This window comes from Zosterops lateralis, assembly GCF_965231275.1.
Source record: "Zosterops lateralis genome assembly, chromosome: 18".
NCBI lineage: Eukaryota > Metazoa > Chordata > Aves > Passeriformes > Zosteropidae > Zosterops > Zosterops lateralis.
The window spans coordinates 2,821,591-2,847,109 of NC_139778.1; the positions used below are offsets into that span (position 1 = coordinate 2,821,591).

Here is a 25,519-nt window from a genome sequence, read left to right on the forward strand (position 1 = left end):
CCCCTCCAGGGGCAGCCTCAGCCCTTTCCTCCTACCTGTGCCCCCATCCTATTTCTTGCTCCTGATGCACCAACAGCGATGGGGGCAAAGCTGAAGGGGGGCTGGCAGACTTCAAAAATAAAGATGAAGTCTACCTTCATTTAATATTAAAAATTACAGTCACAGGCTTCTCTAGGATATCCCTGCCCCCTAACTGCTGTTCCGAGAGCTTTAACGGAGGCCAGGGAGGGATCCCTTTGAAGGATCTGACCATCTGCAAGCCACTCCCCCCAGCTTGTTCGGTCATGGGTTGGACTCGATGGTCTCACAGGTCTTTTCCAAATGGATTGATTCTGATTTTGACTCTGATTCAGCTGCACGTTGCTTTCCCCCCTGCATCATCAGCTCCTTCTACTAAATTCAGATTATAACCCCCCTTACAGCTCTCCTCACCTTCAAGACTTCAGCTCCCAGCACACATTTTCTTCCCGGCACTCGAGGGATTTCTCTTGCATGAGCTCCCAGCTCTTTGTTGCTCCTCTTCTCCTCCAGGAAAAGTTCCCTCTGGGTGTCCTCGTTCATCCCAGCAGTGATAGGGGCCACCCACACCACACACCAGGAAGATGCCTCTACCCCAGGCCACACTTCCTGCAGAGGTTTAGTTTGCATTTGTCCTTTCTCCTTCCTGGCAGGATTCAGGATAGTTGGGAATGCAGGTTGGAAGGGACCTTGGGAAGTGTTTTAGGACATATGAATCAGCTGGGCTGTTTTGGAGAAGGTACCTGGTGACAGGTGAGTGAGTGCTCCCAGCCAAAAAGGGTTTCTGCATACCCAGTCCCCCAAACCCCGACTGCCCTCACCCTGAAACCATGAAATGACTCTGGACACTTTGTCGACGTAAGATACCCTTTATTAAACATACTCTTAAAATCCAAAACATGCTCAAAGCAAAATCATAAGCAGCAAATCTGGTTTCCTTCCTTCAATCCCTGACACGCGGCTCACTGGAACAAGGGGCTGTCACCTCCCACCCCAGGCTGCGCTGGCAGCTCCTGCCTGCCCCTGATCCCTTCTGGGTGGCCGAGGACGGCACTGGTGTCACTCCTGCCCAAATCCCGTCTCTCCTGTGCCACCCAGAGGATGGATTCTTTGCTCACAGCCCTGCAGCAGCACTGCTCGGCCGCAGCATCCTCCTCCCGGCTCCTCTCCATGGAGCCGCGGTCGCTCTTGAGCGAGGGGCAGCGCCCACCCTCTGAGCTGGTCTGGTCCCTGCTGCAGCCTCGGGGACACCGCTCAGAGGGGCCAAGAAACCTTCACGGTCGCTCCTAAGTCCTCCTTGTTCTGCTGTCAGCCACAAGCACCCTGTGCCAGGGTGCCAGGCCAGCTGTCCTTGTCCCCTTTGAAACCATGAGGAAGGTTGGGCTTTGGTAGACGAGGTGCCCCGAGAGCCTGATTTTCTCTCCCCTGCCCATGCTGGAGACTTAGGGAAGAGATGGCTGCTGTGATTTTCTCAGCTTAGCATGATGGTGAACCTCCAAAGCTCTCCCTGGGTGGTGCTGTGGCTCCTTGGGGCTGGGACACCCAGCACGTCCCCAGATGGGACACAAGTCTTGTCCCCACCACTGCAGCCCTCCCTGCTGTTTGCAGCTCCCACCTTGCATGCCACACGATGGCGTTTTGGAGATGTCACCCCCTCACATCAAGCACCCAGCCCTCGGTTCCCAGGGAGGAATTTGGGAGCTGTTGAGCTTAGAGGAGACAGCCAGCCCTGAGGAGAGAGCAGTGGGATGGCTGCTCCAAACCCACCTCTGGCAGGACCCACACTGGGGCCACAGAGGAGGCAGCTACCACAGCCTTGGCTGTGAGCCAGGCAGAGAAAACACCTCCCAGCTCCCAAAGGGGCTTCATCCCTCTTTAGGAGCCACAGCCATCATCAGCACAGCCCATGCTCTGCCGCGGGGATGGCACTGGGAACCTGCTTCCCACACACACCCCTCAGGGACACTGCTTTCAGTGCATGGACACCTCTGTGCTAAGGTGGCTCTGAAAGGCAGCTGTGTCTGCTGAGGTGGCCTTTGCTGTCATAGCCATGTAACAAAACCAGCTGGGGAAAAGGGAGGCTCAGCTTCCCACCCTGGGCTGCCCCAAACAGCTCCAGAGCCCGGTAGGTTGGGATGCAGGGTCTGATGCTCCTCCAAGTGATTCCTGACTGTCCCTGATGCTCTCTGGAGTGGAGCCTGGCCTCTGCCAGTGGTCCCACCAGGCCCCCAAGGTCTGTGGCTTTATCCCTCCTCCTTTACTATTCCTTGGTGTCTGCCCTTGGAGCAAAATCCACTTATGCTGTCAGCCCAAAGCTGGCCAGAGGGATGGGGATGGAGATGGGGGCAGCTCCCACACCCTCATCCACCCCTTGCTACAAAGTGTTATGAGGAGGGCAGGGCGGGTGGGATGGGGGTGACACTTTTGGCACTTGTTCCAGAGAGAGGGCGCAGCCCAGAGCCCTGAGGTCACAGCAGGGCGGAAGACAGAGAGGATAAATTATCCATGCCCCAGGGGCTGGTGACAGGGCTGGGGGGTGGCACCAGATCTCCTGCCCACCCCTGGGGAAAAGCAACCTCAGGGCCAGGCCCAGGAGCCCAGGTGCTGCTCAGGAGGAGAGCAGAGGGAGCTCTGAGGGCACCACTACTGCCAGTGCATTAATGGGGACATCCCATGGCATGGGGACAGCACATGGCAGGGCAGGGGCGGGGGCCAGCAAACCTGGGGGGGGCCGGCCCCCCATGAAAGTCACCAGCTCATGCACCAAGAATGTCAATCCCAACACTCATCCTTGAACCCACAGCCCTGAACATCATCCTCCCTTTGTCCCCACCCACCCACATCCCAGATCCCTCTTGGTGAGGTGACCCTGTCCCATCTTGCTCCACACACTGGAGAGGAGCCTGGGGGTGTAAGATGACCGGGGAGGGGGCAGGAGGGGACCCCAGCCCGGCCCCGTTAGGGCTGGAGAATGGGAAGGTGCTGATGGGGGACTCCGAAGTGACATGGCTTTCAGCCCCCACGGAAAACGAGGTTACCGTCTCTTTTCTTTTGAAAATCAGTCCAGGTACAGCTGAGGGGTGGAGGTGGTGATGCCCAGGGTGCCCAGACAGCAGGGTCCCTGTGGGCGGGCAGGGGCTCTGTGCCCCCCCGGGGCCGAGCCCTCACACGGGCAGGGCGGCCGCTGCCTGGGGGGGGCCGGGGGGGCGGCAGGGCCACGGCTGCTGCAGCCCCACGTTGTTGTTGGCTGCCTCTGGGCCTGCGGGGAGAAAACGGGAGTTAGGGGCTCCCAAAGCTCACTGTGCACTCGGCTCGTTTTTCCATGCGGGATGCGATTTATTCTCCCAAAGCGACGCCCACCTCCCCGGCCTCCCGGTGGGGTTTGGCTGCAGTGAGGCCTGGGGCCTGCACTTACCTCTCCGGGCTGGGGGAGCCCCTTAAAGCCCCAATTTCTCAGGAATGCTGAGGCCAAACGGGGAGCTCAGCTGGGTTTAAATGACCCAAACAAGGGGGGCTGCCTGTGCCTGTGCCCCCCTCTGCCCAGGGAGAGCCCCGTGGGGCTGTGCAGGTGCCCTGTGGGGCTGTGCAGGTGCCCTGTGGGGCTGCAGCTCAGGCACAAAGGGATGTCCCCAGGCCTGGGCAGGGAGGGGGCCACCAGCAAAGGGTGACACCCCAGTGCCAACCCCCCCAGGGAACCCGGCACGAGGCGGGGGCAGCTCTGGGGGGTCTCGTGGGGGTCTCACCTATTCCTCAATGTTAATGGGGCAGGAGTCCGGCACGGCGGCTGCGGGCAGGAGAGACCAGAAGGCACATGGTGAAGGCGGGAGCGGCGGCGTGGGGACACGGGGACACGGGGACATGCACACGAGCCAGCAAACGGGGTCACCGCGGGGCCTGGGGGGTCTCACCGTCTGCAAACGGGGCCGGGGGGCTGCTGCAGGGCACAGGGAGAGGGGTCCCCATGCGTGGAGCCTCCCGGGGTTTCGTGCCAAGGGAACCGAGGGGAGGACATGCTGGGGGTGGGGGGCAGCTGGGTCCCCACACGCCTCTCTCCGGCTGCAGGGCCCCAGTTCAGGCAGTGCCCTTCAGCTGGGGCAGGGTGATGGCAGAGCTCAGCTCGTGGCTTGTGTCCCACCACCAAACCCATCAGAGGCTGCGTGGTGCCCTTAGGAAGGGGGTGCACCCCTCAGGCAGCTTGGCTGCACCCTCCAGCCAGGTTCAGCCCTGTGCCCAGGGCAGCTCTGAGCCACAGGGACTGTGTGAGGGCATGCCAAGGCCAAGGGCTGAGGCTTTCTCAGAGGGGGAGCAACAAAATCCTGCTGCCTGCTGATTTATGGGAGGTGACAGCTGCCATTTCGACTGGCTTTTCATGGCGAGCTCAGGCTGGAGAGCGAGGCATGTTAAGTCTGCAGATCCCGGAGGGAATGGATAATTAAACAGGACCACATGTACATGCACACGGAAATCCCATTAAGAGCTTGATATTGCCTAAGTCACTGCAATGCTCCAGTGCAGAGACCCAGCTCTGCTCAGTGCACCCTTGTGAGGCTGCTGAGGAGCCAGGCTGGGGCAGCAGGACGTGGTCTGGCCCTGGAGCAGGCTGTCAGCCCTGTGCCCACCCACCTCCCACCCCCTGTGCTGCTGGAGGGGTCTCCCCTGCTGTCAGCAGCTGGCAGACCTGCCCTGGGCAGAGCAGCTCCCCAGTCCCATCCTGGTGAAACCCAACCAGCTCTCCCAGCCCACTGCTCACAGCTTGGAGCATCTGTGGCTTTAAATCAGCAAGAGCCCTCAGGGCATTTCAGGTTTTCTTCAGCAGCTCCCCAGCCCCCCCACCTCAGTGCCAGCCTTTCTGGCAGATGCCTTTGCCCAGTTTCTCTTCCCAAAGCTGTTTTTACCACCCTGCCCCAGCAGAGGCTGTGGCCAGAGGATGCTCTGAACCCTGGGGACAGCCCCTGCAACCCACACTCTGCAGGATCCACACAGGGACATGGATCTATAGGTTTTAGTTAAACCTCATGTCCTGAAATCCCTGGGATGGAGACTTTCGCCTCCTCCCAAAGCTCTTTCCCACCAGACTGAAATCTGCAGAGATTTCAAAAGAAGCTTTGAGGAACCACATCCTGTGCCTTCATCCATTACAGAGAGGACGAAAAACATCATTATCAAATGTCACCAGCTTGGAAGCTGTCTTAGATGTAGAGTCTTGATCACCACAGATCTCAAGGGCCAGGATGCAACTGCCTTCGCTACAATCAGTGAATGGGGTTGTCATGAACTGCGTACAAGCCCTGAGAAATGTTATGAACTATACAGCCAAAACAAAACCACAAAGTGTGGAACACCCCCAGTCTGTCTCACCATGAGCCTAAAGGACTGTAAATTTAAAGACAAAATACTGATCTTATCTCCTTATGATATAGAAGCTGACTGTACCTAGAGGGTTTAAGGGTGCTCAGCATGCCCTCCATAACTGCTCCAAAAACTTCTCCAAAACTTATAAAATCCTCTCTAAACATTTCAAGGTCAATTTGGTTGAACAACAACAAATACTGTTTAATCCTAGTCCTTAAAGACATGCAGACCAATGTTTCTGCTATCAGACCAAAACATTCATCTTTTACAGGTACCTCCTCTACTGGGTGGTTTTCCTGGCTAAACCAGAGGCTGTTACTTTGCACATCTAACTGATATATTGGGAACTAGAATAGGAATATTGAACAGTATCAGTCTTGAAACTCTGACTGATCAATTGGGTGCAACCATTAATAATTTGAACACCACAAATCAGCCTTTAAGGTCTTCCTTATCTGCTCTTGGAAACCCACAGTGGTTAGCTTCAAATATCAAAAATATCCAAATGCTAATGATCAAGTGGCTGATGGTCTGGAAATTGCTCAAAGCAGTGTCTTCAGCACTCAGCTATATTCCAGCTCCATTGTGGTTACACTCTACCAGTTCAGGGATTGTCACTGAATGGGAAAAGGGACTTTTATTCATTGAAATTTGAAAGAATTTGAAAGGGCATTTCAATGTTGGTGGTCTTTAATCAAAATTTCTTATGTCCCCATCACTAGTAAGGTCACAGCATTTGTCTTAGCAATACACAGTGCTTCTGTATATACCAAGCACCAAATCCTTGTGGTAGAAATGGGATTTGATCCATTGGAACATTCAACATGGGCTTTTAAGAACAATCATACACATATATGGCAAACCACTGATGTAGATGGTTGTGTGGTGAGATAATGGCAGGGGTTTATATGTGAACATAATATTTTCATAGCCTAAGGTGTGTGTTTGGACACAAAACTGTGTCTATCATTTCAAAATATCTCCTGATAATGACCCCAGATGCATCCCAGTATCCACAGCATAAGGGTGTGTGTGTCTGAGAACCCCTTGGGACAATTTAGCAGTGGATAACACAAAAATACAGCTGTGTAACCACTTGAATCCATGTGTTTGTAACTTCACCTGTACGGCAGGGTGTGACTTCAGCTGCTCCCTATCAAAAACTGTGCACCAAAAGGTATGTTAGATATGTTATATGACACCTTGTCTCCAATCCTTACTGGAATGGACATTACTCTGGTTAAAAACTTCTGGAACATCCTAATCTACACAAACTGGTACAACTCAAAAAGGAAAGTCAGAAAACAGTGATTACTGTCTATTATTACATGGAAAAAATGCCTTGTATCCTACAGTGAGAGAAAAGGGATAGAGAACATTGTGTCTGCTGTTCTCAGGGGACCATGGACAGCCCCAAAGCCCCTACTCTGCAGCTCCTCTGCCCCTGGTCCCCACAGGTGTGTTTTCCCCCAGAATGCCAAGACTGGATCACCTCTCTCGTGCAGCACAGCTCGTGCCAAGGGCTGCAGCTGCCAGACACACGGACAGGTGTGATGGCCAAAGGATGGAAAAGGCATCCTTGGCTGGGCTCAGCCCAGGGACCAGCTCCTACACCCCAGCCCAGGCAGGGGACAAGGCCAGTGCACATCTCACAGCAGAGCGAGAATTCAACCCTGTGCCGGAGCCATCTGGGCTGCAAAGCTCTCCCTTCCTCATCCTCCCCCCAGCACAATCCGACAGATGCAGTCAAGGATGGCTTTGGCCACTGCCACAGCCAAGGGATGCTTTGCTAGGCTCTCCAGCACTCCAGAAAAGCAGAGGTGCTGCTGGGACACCCACAGCTCCCTCCCCAGCCCCCCTAGGCCAGCAGGTCTCAGCCAGCTGCTGGCAGAGGGTGATGGGGGGGACACAGGGCTTTTGTGGCAGGCACCTGTTCCTCCCCAAGAGCCTCAGCCGTGTTTCTCCAGCACAGAAACCACCAGGAACAGGCAAGGCAGCAGGAGAGGAGGCTTTCCCAATGGAGCTGGAGAGAAAAAAGGATTTCCCCTTCCTCCAGTGGGTTTCACCCACCCTCTTGGCTCTCCAGCACCTGCTGCAGGTCTGGGACCTGCCACAAAGTCCACGGAAGGGGCAAGGCAGAGGCAGAGTTGCTTTCAACATGTCCACAAATGTATTGACAGAGACCCCATGGAGGGTGTTGTCTTGGCTTTTGGGCTCGTTTCCCCACACACAGGCTGAGGAAGCAGAGCCTGCAGGGCTGGGCAGGGTCCCCAGCCCACTGCCCCCTTCCACACAGGGGCCAGGGGTGTTCAATACATTTGTCACCTTTGGGCAACTCTGGGCAGGGAAGGGGCACAAGCGTGGGTGGAGAAAACCGTGTTGGCACAGAGCGAACATGAACTTTCACGCAGACGGAGGAGCCTGGGGGGAAGGAAGAAAAAAAAAAAGGGATGGAGAGAGGCTGGGAGGAAACCAAAGTGGAAGGAGGGTGGGGGAGAAAGCATGAAGAAATGGGAAGGATGGATGAATGTTGGGGCTCTGTAGAAAGATGACCTGACGGACACACCCCATCTCCCTGGCCTGGGAGGAAGAGGAGGACAAGGCAGGCAGCTCCTGTTGTGCAGCTGGACTGCCTGTGGATCACATCCCAATGCAAAATATTGCTGTGCCCACCACAAGTCTGCAGCAGGCTACAGTTGTGCCACACAACCCCTTCCTAAGGAGGACTGGTGCCTCCTGGGGTGCCAGCAGCCCCCTGACCCAGGAACAGAGAATCCCAGCAAGGCAAGTCTGCAGCCCCCTGGGGACAGCCCAGTCTGGACAGGCCACCCTGACCTACAGGGGGTGACGGGTCTGGTGCTCAGTCCCGTGGAGGGACGGGTGAGGGGTGCAGTGAGGACAACCTGGTGGGGATGTCAGTGGCCAATGATGGTGATGGGAGAGGAGGGATGGATGCAAAGGGCTGGGGGGATGCAGGGAAGAGCGGAACTGTCCCCCCCACCCCAAGTTCATGTTCAGCAGACGGCCACTCACCAGGTAAGCAGGCCTCAGAGCACAGTTTATTGTCCAGCGCTTTCACGTGTGCGATGCCCATGTCATTGTTATTGTCACACCTCAGACCGAGGAAAGCGCCTGTCCTCGGGCCTGGAAGGGAGTTAAGGCAGTTAACGCCGCGGCCGGGCTGGGGCTCGACGTTGCCTTTTTAGCACTGAGGGGGGTGGGATTTCTGGGGCTTTTCCTCTCCCCTCTCCAGCCTCTTTCAAAACAAAAAAAAAATGACATAGAAACGATGCATCCAGGTGGGAGCGGGTGAAGAGTGGACAATAATGCCTGGGCACGGCCCAAGCAGCTCCTTCCCTCGCGCCGGCCGCATCGGAGGCAGCGGAACAGCGACGATGCGACCACGGGCACACGCATGAACCTGCCCAGGGTTCAGCCAAACCTTCCCTCTGGCACAGCCAGGCTGTGGTGGTACCCATTACCTCCTGCAGGAGCCTCTCTGGCACCAAAGAGAGCTGCGTGGATGCCAGGAAGAGGCAGTAGCTGGATGCGTGGGGCAAAAGAAGCCGTAGCCAAGCTTTTGCAGGGGGGGATGGAGGCTTTTGGGGATGAGAGAGGTAACTCTGCTCCTTAGCATCGCTTCTACAAGAGATCAGCCTCCAGGTTCTTACCTGCATCCATCAGATGCAGGTGACTAAACCTCAGGAGGGATGTTCCCAAATGTGCCAGTAGCCCTGCTGAGAACAGGCACAAGACTGTGTCCTAAGGAGAAAGGCCATCCTGCTCCCAGAGTTGGTGGGATGCCCATGGATGTCCACCACAGCCCCTGGTTGTTCCTGTTTGTTACACTTGAATCTCCCCATCAGCATGAGCCTCTCTGCAGGTCAGAGGCCATGATTTGGGGATGGGTGTTCCATGGGTGTTCCTGCTTTCCAGCTTGGCTGAGCATCCGGGTTGGATGGGGAAATAGTTTTGTCGTATTTTTGCTAAAAAGAGACTTGGAAATGTGGGAGGGCGCACACCGTGGGCCTCCCTATTGCCCAAATGCAATCCAGGGCAGTTGGATTAGAGGTGACCACTTCTTTCCTTGGCTGTCTGAGCTCAAGGGAGGAGGCAAGAGGAGCCCTCAATGTGCATGTGTTGATTTGTGAAAGCACATTGAGGACAGGCCAAAGAAAGTGAGGAAAGCATCCCAGAGGGAACAGCTCTGCAGCCCCTTCCTATGGGAATCAGCCCAGACACTGATTTCTACAGGGGAGAGTTTCAGAGGTTTGAGAAAAGATCTTGGTGAGGGAAAAAGCACAGAGAGAGAAGTCTCTTTCCCATTTGGCTCATTGGAAAAACCATTGGATCCTGCACACCATCCGTGCTTCATGTCCCACACTGAGCTCTCTGGGGTCCCCGTGGCTGGCTGGCTCTCCCCACCCACTGCTGTTCAGCCCCTCCGTGGGTGTCCCCGTTGTGAGAGATGTTTCCCTGGTTCCAGTGCCCACGGAGTCCCCCAGGGCTCTCCCTGATGGCAGTGGGGGAGCTGGGGAGAGCACAGTGGGACCCCCCACTCGCGGTGACAGTGAGCTGAAAGCAAGGGGACAACAACAACCCAGGGCCTTTTACCGTCTTCCTGCGTGGGAGAGGCGTCCTCGTCCTCCAGCACATCGTTGCCCTGTGGCACAGGCAAGAGGCAGTGAGTGTTAGCCCAGAGCTGTGCCAGGGGCTGTTCCCAGGTCCCTTTGGGGGAACATCTCTGGCCCAGGGGATTCCATGGATTCAGTGGGGCACTACCTCATCCATCCCCAGGGCAGCCCGCAGGGACATGGATGTGTGGGCAGCCCATTCCCCAGCCCAGCCCTGGGGGAATGTGGTGCCAGCTGCCCAGCTTCCCCCTCCATGGGCACAACTGGGACCCCCCCACGGTGCCAGGTGACACCACAGCTCCCAGTTCCTCATGGGATAGTTATGGTTACCTCGGCATCGCGCTCCTCGGCAGAAATGCTGACAAAATTCAGATCCGGGGACTCCACAGGTGTTGACTGTAGGAGGAAGGTGGGAAAGATGGAAGGAAGGAAAAAAAAAAAATCTAGTGCCAGTGGCTTTGGAGAAGCAGTTACATCCCATGGGGAAGGTATCCAACCTGCACTCCACCAACAACCCCCAGTCCCTACCTCTCCATCAGAGGCTGTGGCACTTGCAGCCGCAGGCGAGGGGAGCATGTCACCCTCCTCCTCCTCCTCTTCCTCCTCCGTGCCAGGGGCAATGTAGGAGCCAGACATGGAGGACACGGTGTCGGTGCTGAGCTGGGAGTGCTGGCTCTGGGAGGAGGCCATGGACATGACGGACTGAGCCAGGCTGCTGCTCACGGGCTCTGGGGGAGAGCAGGGGCTGAGGGGGCTGCTGGACCCCCCCACCCACTGGTGGGGGTCATGGCACAGCACCCACTAATGGAAGAGGGGCTAATGAGGAGGTGTGAGATGCCAAGGAAGGACTGGCTACATGCCACAGAGATGTGCTGGGTGCAAAGCTCCCAGCAGCAGGTCCCCAGGGCTCGCAGCCCCCAGTTTCTGGGTCTACAGGGTGACAAAGCAGGCATTATCAGTGACTCCATGATCCCCATCTCCAGATCTACAGGTGGCAAAGCAGAGGTGACGCCCCAGGGATCCATCCAATGCCCATGGCAGGGTAAGAAGAGGCCATGTCACCCTTCTTTGCATCCCTGCACAGTGTTAGAGTCCTGAGATCACAATGCCACTCTCCTGCCTTGCCAGCACCTGCGAGCCCCTCCATGCTGTACCTTCTGGGGAAGAGATGGTGGAGGAGAGGGGTGTCCCAGTGCACGAGGACTGGTCGATGGCTCCAGATGATGACAGGGTGAGGTTTTCACTCTCTGGCGTTGCACCACATTCCTGGAAGAGGAGCCCATGGGAAGGATGGGATGGGGGATATACAGCATGGCTGGCCCATCTCCTCCAGGCATCCTTATGGATGGAGCAAGAGCCAGGAGGGGCAACCCCAGCCAGTCTCTCTGATCCCAAGCCTCCCCCATCCTGCTGCCCCCCCAGTGTCTCCACTCCTCACCAGCACATTTTGGACAGTGCTCACCTCCTCATGCTGGGCTGGGGATCTCCTCCTGGAGACCCTCAGCTCTGACTCAGTGCACGACTTCTCATCCTCCTCTTCGGGCAGGATAGAGGAGTTCTGTGAGATGGACCTGGCGAAAGGGGCAAAGCAGAGAGTTTCACCCCTGCCGACATCCCCCAGACCCCCTGAGCACCCCAGACCCCCACACCCACCCCAGTACTCACTTGGAGATGCTCTTCTTCAGCTTGAGCCCCGGGGGGCCGCAGTCGGGCAGGCGCTCGAGGGGTGACAGGGCCCTCAGGGGGGGCAGGGGGCCCTCGGTGCCGTAGGAGGGCAGGGTCCCCACACCTGGGGGGTCCCCCAGAGCTCGCAGGGGCAGCGTGGCCGGCGACGGCGTCAGTGGCCCATTGAGGGCCTCCAGCAGGGACACCACCTCGTAACCCGGGGGGATGTTCTCCGAGGACTGGGGAGAGGAGGAGATGGGGTGAGGATCCTCCCTGGGTCGCTTTTTGCTGATCCCCTCACTCCCAGTGGGATCAAGATGCCCCAGGAAGAAGCTCAGATCTAGAGAATGGACACCCTGCCAGAAATCTTTTCTTCTTTTTCTTTTTTTTTTTCTTTTGTTTTTTTGTTTTTTTGTAATATCAACCCTGCATTTTTTGCAAGACGAATTTTTAATAAATAAACAAACTCTGTTCTTCAGAGACACACGGATCCCCAAACCTCCCCATCCTGGTGGAAGAGGCCAGGGTTCCACATTCAGCCAGGCACTGACCGAGTGCTCCTCGGAGTCGGAGGTCTGCGAGGCGATGATGGGGTTGAAGCTGGTGGGTGAGAGGGGGCCCAGCTTTTTCCTCATGGCTCGGATTTGAAGCAAGGCTCGGAAAGCTGCGGCAGCAGGGAGAAAAAGGGGAGGGCTGAAAACGCGGCATTGAAAGGAGACCTGTTAAAAAAATGACACCCCATTTCCCAAGAGGGGTGTGGAGTCCCTTATGCATTAAAGGAATTTCCAAGTGCCTTGCCCTGGAAAAGCGAAGATTAAAGATATCCTAGGTGTAACAAAAGGCTTCTCCCCCATGGTTCCTTGCAAACATTGTGCAATTTTCTCTCTGGGTTTGGCAAGTCCATCACCCACCCCATGGTATCCCCTTTCCCTGTTTCCCCATTGGCAGTGGGGTCTCATGTCCTGTTCCTCTCTTCCCTATGGTCACTTGCCCCCTGCCCTGCCCCTTGTACCACCCATGAACCTGAGACCCTGTATAACTGAGAAAATCCACATGGTCCCTCTCTTTGGCTTTGGATTTCACCTTCAGCACATGAAATAAATGCTTGCTGGAAATTAATCTGGGGCTGGGAGTCCTCTGCCTCACTGCTGAGCCAGCCTTGTAACCTGTGTGGATGTGCGACCTTGACTTGCTGCCTGAATTCTTCTCAAGCAGTTTCTCTGCTGGAGAGGCTGACTGAGATCTAGAAAGGCCTTAGCTGCACTCCCAAAAAGACACACTGTTACAGAGGGGCATCCCCAGTGGGGCTAGAGGTACTGCAGAGCTCGAGGGTGGGAGATGCCAGTCCATTCCCAGAGAAGCCAGCCCATTCCCAGAGATGCCAGCCCGTTCCCAGAGATGCCAGCCCATTCCTAGAGATGCCAGCCCATTCCCAGAGAAGCCAAGCAGCCCACCCCAGCTCCCCCCGGGCCTTACGCAGCCTGCAGATGGGGCAGTTGTTGGCCTGGTAGCGCAGGGTGTCAGCACAGGTGTTGCAGAGGCAGAGGTGGCGGCAGGGCAGGATCAGGGTGTCCCGGACGTCCGACAGGCAAACCACGCACTCGGCGCTGTTATCGCTCACCTCGTCCTCGGCCACCTGCCCAAGGGACACGGGGGAACTGCTCAGCCTCGGGGTCCCCAACCCACGTGGGTGCTCTAAAATACTGGCTGGATGCTCAGAGAGAGTTGTGCCTGTGTCCATGGGCTGCCTGCTCTTGAAATGCCCCCCTGGGACCTCATTCCTCTCCTCCAGGAGACTGGGAGATGAGGCCAAAGGAAACAGAAACCCCAACTTTCACCCCAGTTCTTACATAGCAGAGCATAGGGCACATCCCATGCCTTGAGCCCCATGCTCCCCATCTAAGGCATCACCCTTCCCCCAAGGGACCACAAAGGATGGGGGGAAAAGCTCAATCCTTCAGTTTTCTGCCTCCATCAGCTTTGATGCCAACACAAAGTGTCCCCAGCCATCCCTAGCTCTGTGCTGTGCTGCAAACTCTTGTCCTGAGCATGTTTCAGTGGCCAGACCTGTGCTAGGGGAAGGGAAGAAGGGATGAGGGAAGAACCCTGGGATACAGGCAGGGGGATGCAGGCACACACCTTGGAGTCCTGTGTGTTGTACTTGTTCTCGATGCCATAGATCTCCTGCAGGAGGTAGCTCACACCATCCACCTGCAATCCCATGGGGAAGGGGTGAGGAGCAGAGACACCTTGCCCAGAGCCACTGAGCTCCCAGCCCCCTGCTTGGGCCAGCCCTCCTCCCTCCAACATCCAAGGGTTCTCTTTGCATTGATAACCTCGAAACTGCATTCCCTGGGAGGCAGGGGCAAGGCTGGGAGAGGCTTGGGGCATTTGGGGCTCCCCAAAACCCCTCAGTGCCTTCCCTGCAGGGTGTGCAGGGACACCTGCAGCTCAGGGACACCCCAACACTCACCACTTGCTTCTGCTTGAGGGGCTTCACACAGAAGGTGCCATCACTGTGCTGGAGGGAGGAAAGAGTACGTGGGTGGGCACCCCTGGGCTGCTGTGCCAGCACACCCACCCACCCTGTGGCTGCCACTGCCCCCTCCCCACTCCCAACAAAGCCCGTTTTGCAGGAATTCTGGCTTTTCCTGACAGCCCAGCACCAAATAGCTGTGGGAGGTCACACACATTGCAAAGCCAGAACTTGCTGGAGGAAGGAAGATGGAGTTGAGCACAAATGCCTTAGAACTGTGTGCTTAAAATGAGGGAATACTCCCAGGATTTGAGGAGCAGCCCAAAACATTCCCAGCCCAGCAGCACCATCCCAATTCCCAGGAGTTCTCCAGGCTCTTGGACCTGGTGAGTGATGGAGGTGGGGGGGAGGATGGCCCCAGCTGGGCACTTACCTTTTCAAAGGTGGCCAGCAGCACATGGCAGTGCCCGCTGTGCTCTGCAAGACACAAAGGAACACACAGGGCTCAGGGGACAGGCAGGGCGATGGGCAGAGCCACAGCAGAGATGAGGAAAAGCAGGAGGCTCTGCCCAGCTGGCATCACAGTGCCAGCAAACTGGGAAAGGCCATCCCAGCAAGGAACCCCCTCCTCACCCTCTCCTTCATCCACCACTGCCTGCACCACCATGGGATAAACCTCGCGGTCCAGGTCAAAGCCCAGCTGGAGAGAGACAAGGGAGGGACTTGGTGAGATGGAGCACTGCTGAGGCTTCATCCCACCTCCCTTTCCATGGGATGATGTCGGGGCTGGGGGGACCCACCTCTTCTTCACTCCACTCGGAGGGGTCGATGGTGTGGGAGGGCACACAGAACTGCTGGCACACCCCCCGCTTGTAGTGCACCGTCTCCGACTGCAGGCTGTTGTCCCTGGGGGTGTAGCTGGCCCGTGGAGAGAGGACAGGGTCAGGGCACCACGGGGGTCCCCACACTCCTCCTGCTCTCCCCAGATCATGGAGATGCCAGGAAAATGGGAAGGGGGGTGTGTGTGTGTCACCTCCCCTCCCAGATGCCTCTTGGGGCTGAGGTAAGAAGTTCTAAAAAGGGCTAAAATAATCCACAAGGTAAAGTAAACACAGGGCAGACAACACAGCATAGGAGGGGACAGGGACAACTCCACAGCCAGCCTGGAAGGGTCTGGGGGGGAAATTATTTCCCCTGGTCTCTATTCTGATCTGAAGGTAAAAATAGGGAGCAGGATGTGATAGGGAAGGAGGTGGCAGGGGTTGGCAAGGACCTGGTGGTGGCCCCTGGGGGAAACAAGGAGCCCCCCTCCAATCTCAGCACCACCCTCAGCTGTTCCCTGTCCTGAAGGGGAAAGGTGCTCAGGGAGGGAGGCTCCATGTCCACCAGCCAGGGACACAAACCAGCCTTGTGGGGACATAGGCCAAGCTGGAGTGTGACACAGGCCTGGCTGGGGCCTCTCACCTGGCCACCCCATTGTGGAACTCCTCAGTTGCCTGGTAGTAGATGGTTATGGCCACACGGGCGTCCGTGTCGAAGGTGAACTCCACGTTGTAGTGCACCTTGGCTTTGCTCACTTCTTCCCCCGGGGTCTTCACCTCCTCCGAGCACCTGGGGAGCACAGAGGCTCCAGGAGACGGGCCTTGGGGTGTGCCAGGACTAATCCCCTCGGCACCAAAAGGGGCTGCTGCCCTCCATCAGGGGACACTGAGGCACACCAGGAGTGCCTGGCACGCCCAAGGTCACGCCTGCAGGCTGGGAAGCACCGCAGACAGATTTGAGCCATAATCCCGAATCTCAGGGCCCTGCCGCAATCCCCAGCCTCCCTCCAGCAAAGCCTTTGGGAGGTGGGGGAGGAAGAAGAAGCAAAGCACTTCAAAGGCAGCGCTAAACTCCTTTAATCCTGCGGCACTGCCTGTGCTGGCATGCGGGAGACAGGAGGGGAAGGGCACGTTCAGAGAGCGGCTCATCCCTCCTGGAATGGGAGCAGCCCTGTGCCCACCATCCATCCCTGGGAGCACCCACTGGAGCCTCCCTCCCTCCCTCCCTCAGGGCCATGGGTGCCTGGACTCACTTGACAAGGCGCAGGGTGTCCTTGCGGATATTGATTAAACTCCTGAGGGTCTTCACGGGTTCCTGAGGAGGTGGAGCAGCATAAGGGAACTAGGACAAGAGAGACACCAGTGAAGGCAGGGGGGACACAGGGGGGGACTATGGTGGCTGTGGACCCCCCAGTGACCCAAACCCAACACCCCACAGAGGGAATTGGGGTGGCTTAGGCATCCTGATGGGTTCTGAGCACCTGCAGCTCCTGCTGGCATTTGGGTACCAGGCAGCACCATGACAGGGACACCCCTCCACAAACAGCAAGCCCAGGACAGCAGGGACAGTTTCACTGAGGAGGGAACACACAGAGGGGCTGGAGGGCAAGGGGGATGTAGGGCACAGGGCAGGTAGCTGCTGATGGATTTTTATGCTGCTGGATGAGGCTGGGCAGAGAGAGGCTGAAGCTCCCTCTCTGCCCACCAGCTGAGAAAAAACAGGCACAAATGTCCCTGTTTCCTCCCTGTGGTGGATGGGATTTGGGTGGTGGGATCCCTGTCAGCCCCATGCCCAAAACAGAGAGCCAGCAAGGTGTCTGGGCAGGAGCAGGCAGGGAGCAGCAGCATCCCTCCTCCAAGGTGACATTGTCCTTCCCAGTCCTTTCTGTTCACTTGACAGGGGGTACAGGGCTCCCTGGGGAGAGGGGACACGGTGGCACCCAGGGGACTCTCTCTCCCTGGCACTGCAGTCACCCAAAGGAGACTGAGGGCAGTGGGGAAGGGATGCAGGACCCACCTGCCCTCTCTCCATCTCCCAGGTAGGTTTAGCTCCAGGAGGGATCAGCCCTGATTAAGGCCCAGCTCGTTGGCAAGCTGCCACCATGTGCCAGGGGACAGCCAGAGCCAGGAGGGTGTCAGGTGCCATCAGGGATGGCAGATGGTCAAAGAGCCTCAACTACTGCCTCTGGAGAGGGAAGAGTGTCCCACTGTCCCTCACCGAGGCACCCACTGCACCCCAATACCAAGGGGACAAGACTGAATTTGCAGGTGGCACTTGGGGATGCCCTGCAGGGAGCCAGATTCCCATTTCTCACTCCTGGTGCTCTCACATCATCCCCTAATCTGTCCTCAAAGCCATCATCACCTTTCCCGTCCCCAAAGCCCTGCAGACCAGGATGGATGGGACTGGGGGACCTGTGCTGGCTCAGAGGGACAGGATGGGACAGGCAGCTGGCACAACCCCTCAGTGCAGCTCTGTCCCATCCCTGCTCCACCATCACCACATCCAGCCATCCCACAGCTCTGATCCCACAGGTGCCACTAAAGGCACATCAAAGCCTGGGCTGCACACAGCATGGCTGATGGCATCAGAGGCTTTGGAGATGAATTCCCAGCAGTGTAGAACTGCATCCCACTGCTGTCATTCTCTCCAGGAGGGGGAAAAGGCAGCAGAGTCATTAAACTGCTGTTAACGAACTTTTTTATGAGTCACTAAATGTGCACCTGCAGAATTGAGCACCTGCAGAGTCACCCATTGCAGCTGGAGGGGAGAGAGTGAGAACATGCTCCAGGCTGAAGCTGAACCATGTTATGACATGTTGTGCCATGTCGTGATACATCCTCTGTTGTTCAAACTAATGAAGTCATCCAAAATTGCTTTGTTGCACCTCACCCAGTGAAACGGTACCCAAACCAGCCCTGGCAGGGAAAGCACCCATGGGTGCATCCCCCCTCCTGCTGCAGCAGCCAGGGGTGGGCGACAGAGGAGGGAAAGGACAGCCAGGTCCCCTGGGTGCCACCCACAGGGGCCGTTGGGCTGGGCAGGACGGGGAAGTGCCGCAGGCAAATTTTGTGCTGCAGAAACCACTTTGGGCTCTTTCACTCCCACGTGTGAAAAGCACTTTCTGGGGGTGGTTGGATGATTTTTTTTTTCCCTTAAATTTTACAAGCCAGATTTTGCACATCAGAAAGGGGCTATTCACAGGATGTTTTGCATCTCCTCACTTTAAATCAAGCTGAAACACAACAGAAAAAAAAAAAATGGATAATGGTTGCGGTGAAGTTAAGAATGTCATCCACGTGCCTGTAGCAACATTTGGTGCAGGCCAGCTTCTGTTAAAGTGAAATAAAAACCACCCTCAAAAGTCTGTCTTGGGGTTTTTCTACAAGTAAACCCCAGCAGCTTTGCGTGGGCAGGGAAACCCAGTGGCACATTTCAACAGTTCCTGGCTTCCCCTGTGCTCTCTGAGTGCCTCCAGCAGCTCCTCTGCTCCTTAGCCCCTGCATGGTGGCAGCTACTTAAACCTGCAACGCCCTTCCCAGGCCCTTGGGAACCTGTTCCCAGCTGGAAAATCCAGATTATCATGTATCCATGGAGGGGAGAACCTGCACAGCCTCCAGCTGCCCTGCACATCCCTGTCTGTTCATAGCTCAAAGTCCTCTGCTCACAGAGGACTTGGGACACAATTCTTCCGAGATCTCCTGGCCCTTCATTCTCAAGGAACCCAAAATTAATCTCCCACCAAAAAGCAGTGGCCATCTTTAATGTTTCCAGCCCAACCAGGGCTCTCACAGAAGGCCAGAAAGCAAAAGTATCGCAGCCAAGAAGCAACAGGACAGGACTTGGATGCAGCATCAGAGAGGCTCAAGTGTTGCCTGGACACAAAACCAACAAAGATCCTCCCCAGCTCCTCTCTGAGCCCCCAAAACTGGCCTGACCCAAAAGTCCAGCCCAGAGCCCCCCTGCTCCCCAGGGAGACGGGATTTTGGTCACAGCTCTGCAGCCCAGAGCCATCGGTAATTAAACCGGAGCAAAACAGTTTAGCTTGTGATGCTGTATTAATTCTCTCTGCTGTTTCCAAGCTGTTCCTTTGCCTTCCCTGCTGCTCTGCTGTCGGTGCTGCTGACATGGGAACTGCTCACTGGGCAGTTTAGAGGCTTTTACTGTAATCAAGAGGATTTCTCAACACTCGCTGTTGGTAGAGACCCTGAGTGCTGATTTCTCCTTTTCCAGGGAAGTGCAGAGGATGGAGAGAAAGGCACTGCCTTTGCCCACCCAGTGTTCATGTGCTTTGTGGGTGTTCCTGACCTTGGCTCTGCCCAGATCCCTGTTCTGGCACAGCCCAGGGCTGGACACTTCCCTGCTGAAGGACCACATGATGCTGCCAAAACACTACCAAAGCCAGTTCCAAGGAATAAACAGGAACCTTGCTGGCAGCAGGCAATACTTGAGAGCTGGGCCAAAGCACCAGGCAAGTTTATCTTGACTTGACAGAAAAGCTTTGGTGACTTTTAAGTCCTCACCTTGAATCTTTTGAATACTTGACCTCCCAGACTCCTCCAGCCACTGCTGGTAGGCACTCAGATGAGAGGGGGACATTATTCCCAGGCTGAATCCCTGCTCTCATTTCCTCCCTTTCCAAAGGCAGCAAGCACAAAAAAAACACCTCAAGGAGCCTGGGCCGTAGGGATCCCCCTCCAGCCAGGTTCCTTTGTGCCCTGAGACCAGCTGGAGCTGGCAGCACCCAGCACTGCAAAACCCATCCATGCTGTCCCCAGCCTCAACCTACCCTTGCCTTTTTACTTTTATTTTATTTCTTCCCCTTTCTTGATAGAGCCTGGGGAGTAATTTCATGTGTTCCTATCCAAGCTGCTCTACTACCCTGAACCCCACCAGCAGCCCTGTGTTAAGCCCCCCACCATGTGCCCTCCTGTCTGGGATATGGCTCCTGGATGAGATGGGGAAGGTAAAGAGAAAACACAGCTCTTGGAGAGGGAATGAAAAAGAAGTTGGATTAAATCAGCCCAAGTGCCCTTCACCATTAGTCCTGGAGAGAGGACAGGCTGCAGCAGGAACCCAACCCCTGTATGAGCCATCAGAGAATCCACTCAGCTTGCTCCAGGCAGGCTTGGCTGGCTCTGCCCGTGGAGGGGGACAGCCAGCAGCCCTGTCCCACACACCCCATGGCACACAGAGCCAGAACCAGGTTGGGAAGATCTGCCTGTGCTCCAGATCCCCCCCAGCCCCGCTGGTACCCACCACCACAGGCCGGTTCCCCAGGAAGTTGAGGTCGCTGTTCTCTCCGAAGAGGTACCCCTCGGGGTGCGTGGAGTCGAACTTCTCCCCGCCCATGATGAAGTGGTTGGCAAAGTAACTCCCTGAAATGAAAACAGAGTGAGCGCCTGAGCAGAGGGGGAGGCTCAGCCGGGCAATGGAGCGGCACAAAGCCACCGGATCGATGGCTCGGAGGTGACTCTGTCCCCAGGGTCACCTTGCTGGGAGCCTTTCTGGTTGAGCTCACACGCTGAGAGCCTCCAGGAAGGCAGAGACTGCCAAGGAGCCACACTCCCTGCCCTCCCCTCTTCCTGCATCCCACCCACTTCAGCACCATGATCCAAGCCTGGGCACACAGAGCTGGGATGGGGAGAGGCTGGTGCAGGGGTCCAGCCCCATGGTGTTAGTCCTGGGGGCTGCTCCATCTGTGGGATTTACCAGTGCCTGTTCCCCTTTCCCTCTCTGGGAAATCCCTGTGAGTCCCAGAATGGCCTGAGCCACCCAAGGTCACCCTGACCTTGAGCCATCCCTGCACTGGCAGGAGCACACAGATCCTGGTCTGTGAGGAGGAAGAGGAGACGGCTCCTGGGGCAGCAGAGCAGAGCTAATCCTGGCCATGAACAACAGCTCATGCCCCGAGGAGGCAGGAGAGGCAGGGGCACAGCCTGACCTGCCAGAGAACCCTGCAAGCCCCGGAGGAGCCAGGCTGGCTCCACATCCCCGGGAAGGGCAGCACAGACCCAGCCCTCAAAACAGGCAGGGCTGCTCCTGCCCAAAGGATGTCACAGACCTTGTGTGCCACCCAAGGCAGCGTGTGCACAGCCAGACACTGCCCAGATTGGCTGCAGCTGCCACCAGGAAGGTGGGCAAAGCACAAGTGAACCGAGTTCTGTCAGTTGTCAGCCTGCAGCCTTCCCCAAGAAGGGCTCACCTGCAGGAGGCAGGATTCTGGGGTCCTGTAGACCCTCCAGGAGGTCAGCACCTGCCCTGCAGAGTGCTCCACACTGCTCTGATGAACACTGGGCAATGACCAGGGTTCCATTTTCCCTCACAGAGCCAAAACACTGGAATGTCCTGGCCCCAAGCTGGAAGCAGCCCCCAGGTCAGGCACTTCTGCACTAGAGGAGAATTTCCTCCAGCCCGGGCAGGAGCCAACCAGTGCCTGCTCCTTGTCCCTGAGATCTGGGCTGTATGGGGAAAGCATGTTGTGGCACAGCAACTGGCCAGGCAGGAGGATTGAGACTTGAGGTGGGAAAACAAGGAAAGGGAAAGGGATGGGGCAGCAGCAAGGGGTGAGCAGAAGCACAGGAGTCAGTCAGACATGGACACAGTGTCCTGCATCCTGACAGCCCAGGGATAGGGTTTAGCTTATAAAAGCCCCAAACCCACCAGCACAGATCCACCTGCACCCCCCTGGGGGACACCTCAAAACCAAACACTTGGGGACCACAGATAAAGGAGCTTAAGCCCAGGTTGCAGCTCTGCTTGTGGGTACTGAGGTCAGAGCTTGCAACCAGCTTCCAGCAGAGGCAGGGACTGTCCAGGGCTGGATCAGCTTTAATACTGCACTTAAACCCAAAACAGAGCCCAAAGCCCGAGGGGAGGAGTAAAGGGGAACCTAACTTCAGGCCAGGGGGGATGAGTGGGGTCACACAGCTCTGTCCCCAGGCCCCGTGGCACAGGGGTGCCCGGATGCTGTGAGCCCGCTGGCAAACGTCGACCATCAATTATTGATGCCTGCTGCTTTCAGGTCCCATTTTCCATGTACATAATTTATAGGCAGCTCGCCTGGAAGGACTTGGCCACGTGGAAAAAAAAGCCCCAAGAGCAAAGTGCCTTCGGAGCTGCCTGCAACAGCACAGCCAGGGGAGAATGGGGCCATCCAGAGCTTTTCCTGACAACGACCTGGAGCAAGAGCAGGAGATGGCAAAAAAATTACATTTAAACATGGAGAAAAGCCACCCCAGCACTGAGAAAAAGCTGGAAAATGGAGCACAGGCTCTCTGTGATTGGCCCAGCCACTGTTTAGTGTGTGCTGGGGGCTCCTGCAAGATGGGCAGAGCAGGTGAGGACCACACTGCCATCACCCAGCCTCCCTGCCAAGGGTTGGGAGCATCCCTGGGTGCTGCAGGATCCCAGCACATCTTCCAGAGGCTTCAACTCCCTCTTGACAGCAGGCAGAACCAGCTCTGTGCTCCCTCCCAGGAAAGGTCCTCCTTGCTGTTAAACACGAGGCTTGAGTCACGCCAGGCTTTTCCAGGGAAGCAGCAGCACAGGAAAGCCCAGGGCATGGGCAGGAGTGTGTCAGTGACTCCCTGGACATGGCTGGGGGGCAGAGCAGGGAAGCACCTTCCCAGCCACAGCCACCTTATTATGGGCTGAGTGTAAATCCAACGCCCACTGCCAGGGAAGGAGAGCCTGTCAAGGACAGCCACATCTCGGGAAGGGCTGCACAGAGCGGCTGCTGGAAAGGAGGAATGAACCCAAATTATCTGAGGTTCCCAGCAAAAAAAACCTCTTTGTGTCTGCACATCTGCTGGCACCAGCACATGGGACATGTCTGGCACCAGCTGTCAGCTCCTTTTCCCCATGAGTGCCATCGATGCCACCTTGTCCAGGTGACAGAGAAGGGTGAAGACCCTCGTGTGTGCTGTGCCCGTGGCCCTGGCAGGCAGTGACACATGTCCTGCACTGTGCCCCAAGCCATCATTGCCCTGCTGGGCTCTGGTACTGCAGCTTCTGGCTCTCCAGTGTCACAGCCTCACTCTCCAAAGCTGCTAAAACAGAAAAGCTCATTCCCAGCTCATCCACACACTCCTGGTGAGGGAAGCACTGGGTTTATACATCTTTTGGTCAGCTCAGAGGAGTGGCCATGGCACAGTGCTGGCACAGGGACACCCTGCAGCTGCAGGTGCCAGCACAGGGTGCTGCGATGGGCTGGTTAAAGGCTCTGGGTGCTCCTGCCCCTGGGCAGCCCATTATTTAATTCCATGCTCTAAAGCGGGCAGCCAGAGCCAGCAGAGCTGACAGCAGACCTGTCCCCAGCACTGCTGCGTCAGCCCTCACACACCATGGCACTGCCACTACCTGGGCAGTGTCAGTGCTGGATTAATCCCTGTGCTCCTGCCCCCAGCCAGGGCCCTGCTCACAGTCCCCTGCACCCCAGGGAAGCTCAGTGCCAACCTCAGCTGGGGCCAGGGGCTGAAAGCTGGAGACTTGCCCCAAAAGCCATCCCAGGAGCCAGGCAGTGGGCTCCACCTCAGCCCTGCTGGCTCTCCCTCACAGTGGCAGCCACAGAAATAAATCTCAGCCTTTGTTTCTAAAGCTCTGGTTAAACTAATCCCATTGACACCCTGTCTGGAGGGGATGGGACCCTCAGGATGGGAAGATGCTAAACTGGGACAAGACACAGCTGCCCGCTTCCCATGGGCTGCACTGGCCATCCCGAGAGATCCTACAGTCCAACAGCCAGAGCCACATCCACAGAGAGAGGGAAAATGCCCCAGGGTCCCATGAGATTCCCCTCCAGGACCACATTTCCCAGGCTGTTTCCAGGCGGCTTTTGAGGTGAAGGAAGCACTGCTGCCACAGAGGAATCAGCTCCACTGCCCAGCACGTCCTCCCTCGGCTGCCAGCAGTGCTGAAGACAAATCCCACTTGGATTAAAGGCACACCAGCCATAATCTCCCAGGGCCACCAGCCTGCCCTTATCCCAGTGCAGATGGCTGTGTCACCTGGGCACCTCCTGCCCCTCTCTCGAGGACCCTGGGCAGCACCAGGACCATTCCCCCAGCTCTGCCCAGAGCCCAGCAGTGGGACCAGGCCAGCTGAGCACAGCCAGGAGCCCCAGGCTCTCCCTGAAAGCCCGAGTTAAGCATCAGCCTGGTGACCTCTGCCAGCTGAGATAAGTTTGGAAGTGCTCAGCTGGGTGTGCTTGCCCCCTCTACCCCTTTGTATCCAGATATTTCAAGAGCCCCTAAAAAAAATGGAGTCCCAAGGGAAAAACCTGTAATGCATGGAGACACCATCCCTACAAAGAGCAATCCCCTGGATGGGCTGGTCCAGCCTGGCATCAAAGTGACAGAGGCCTTGAAACAACATTAAAAGGGGGAGCTGGGTGAGCCCTGCAGGAGGCCAGGCTGCCAAGGATCAGCCATCTCCAGCCAGCTGTGCAACCTATTTTAGATTAAAAAAAAAAAAAAAAAAAAAAAAAAAAAAGGCAAGCACAGCTTTTCAGGACAGGCACAGGGTTTGTGTTGGCTGTAATTCTTGCTAAGGAGGTCTTTAGTTGTAATTAGTGAGCAATTTGTCACAGCGCTAGCGATCCGACCGTTTACCTTATCCTATTAACTACCAAAATAGTTACCTATTAATAATATTTAGCGCTGCAAGGATCCTGTGCAATCTCCCCACAGGCACGCACGGGGCTCCGGGGCATCCCCCACCGGGGCCGGTATTTCTGCGGCTCTGAGCGCTGCCCACCCGAGGGCTGGACCCACCACCCCTCCCTCCCCGGCGGGCCCCGCTCGGACACGGCCCGGCCCTGGCAGGGGAAAGTGAGGCACAGAGGGGAGGGACGGATTTTCCAAGGTCACGCACAAGGTTTGAGACAGGGCCGGATTGGGGAGCGGGAGATGCATCACCAGGAAGGCTCCAGGCGGGGAGAGCAGCCGGGCAGGGGAGGGCTCCCCACGGCAGGGGCTGGGGTGCTCCGATGGGGCAGAGCCCTGGGAAGGAGGGATCCCCTCCAATCCCTCCCAGCCCAGCCTCCCTCATCCTCCCGGGAATTTAAACCCAGGATTTTCCCGAGCGGTCAGCACCGGAGTAACCGGCTACCCAAAGCGTCTCCGGAGCGCGGTGCCGCAGAGCGCGGCCACAGAAATAATTGTGACAATAATGTCATTAAAGTCGCGTCAACTCAGCCAAGTTTGGGGACCGGGGTGCGCTGGCAAAGGGGCGCCCGGAGAGGGGTGAGCCCCATCCCTCCCGCAGGGCGCCCCGCACCAGACACGGATTTTTAGGGTGTCCCCCCTGCCCGTTTGCTTTGGGGTGCGCGGGGTCACCCCCGGCCGGAGCAAGGTCGTGCCTCGCTCCCCTGTTTCCCTCCCCATCGGCGGCACCGGGACGCGACACCCCCGGGGCTCACCGGATTTCGGGGGGTATCTGTAGACGGAATTAGCGGGGACATCCACTTCCTCCACCCCCGCGTTCTGCCGGCTGGTCAGAGCCCCCATGGCCGGGCCGGGCTCAGCGGGCGGGGGGCGGCGGGGGCTCCTCC

At 56.9% G+C, this 25,519-nt stretch overlaps 1 protein-coding gene across 5 annotated transcripts; it reads right to left on the minus strand.

The window, feature by feature from the left end:
• Positions 1 to 881: 881 nt before the first annotated feature.
• RNF157 (ring finger protein 157) lies at positions 882 to 25,519 on the minus strand. Of its 5 annotated transcripts, XM_083874507.1 has the most exons (20): positions 25,388 to 25,494; positions 20,227 to 20,345; positions 16,220 to 16,308; positions 15,610 to 15,756; positions 14,946 to 15,063; positions 14,779 to 14,845; positions 14,579 to 14,622; positions 14,143 to 14,190; positions 13,809 to 13,880; positions 13,146 to 13,305; positions 12,221 to 12,333; positions 11,670 to 11,908; positions 11,467 to 11,575; positions 11,159 to 11,270; positions 10,533 to 10,732; positions 10,335 to 10,400; positions 9,985 to 10,033; positions 8,404 to 8,514; positions 3,762 to 3,802; positions 3,214 to 3,277 (listed from the first exon to the last, which is right to left on the minus strand). In XM_083874507.1, exons 1-19 carry the CDS (start codon positions 25,473 to 25,475, stop codon positions 3,762 to 3,764), a joined length of 1,992 nt encoding a protein of 663 aa, XP_083730633.1. In that variant the 5' UTR covers positions 25,476 to 25,494; the 3' UTR covers positions 3,214 to 3,277. The 5 variants fall into 5 exon arrangements, with proteins under 5 accessions (XP_083730632.1, XP_083730633.1, XP_083730634.1 ...); XM_083874506.1 differs by lacking the exon at positions 3,762 to 3,802 and having other exon boundaries at positions 882 to 3,277; XM_083874508.1 differs by lacking the exons at positions 3,214 to 3,277; positions 3,762 to 3,802 and adding an exon at positions 3,883 to 3,929.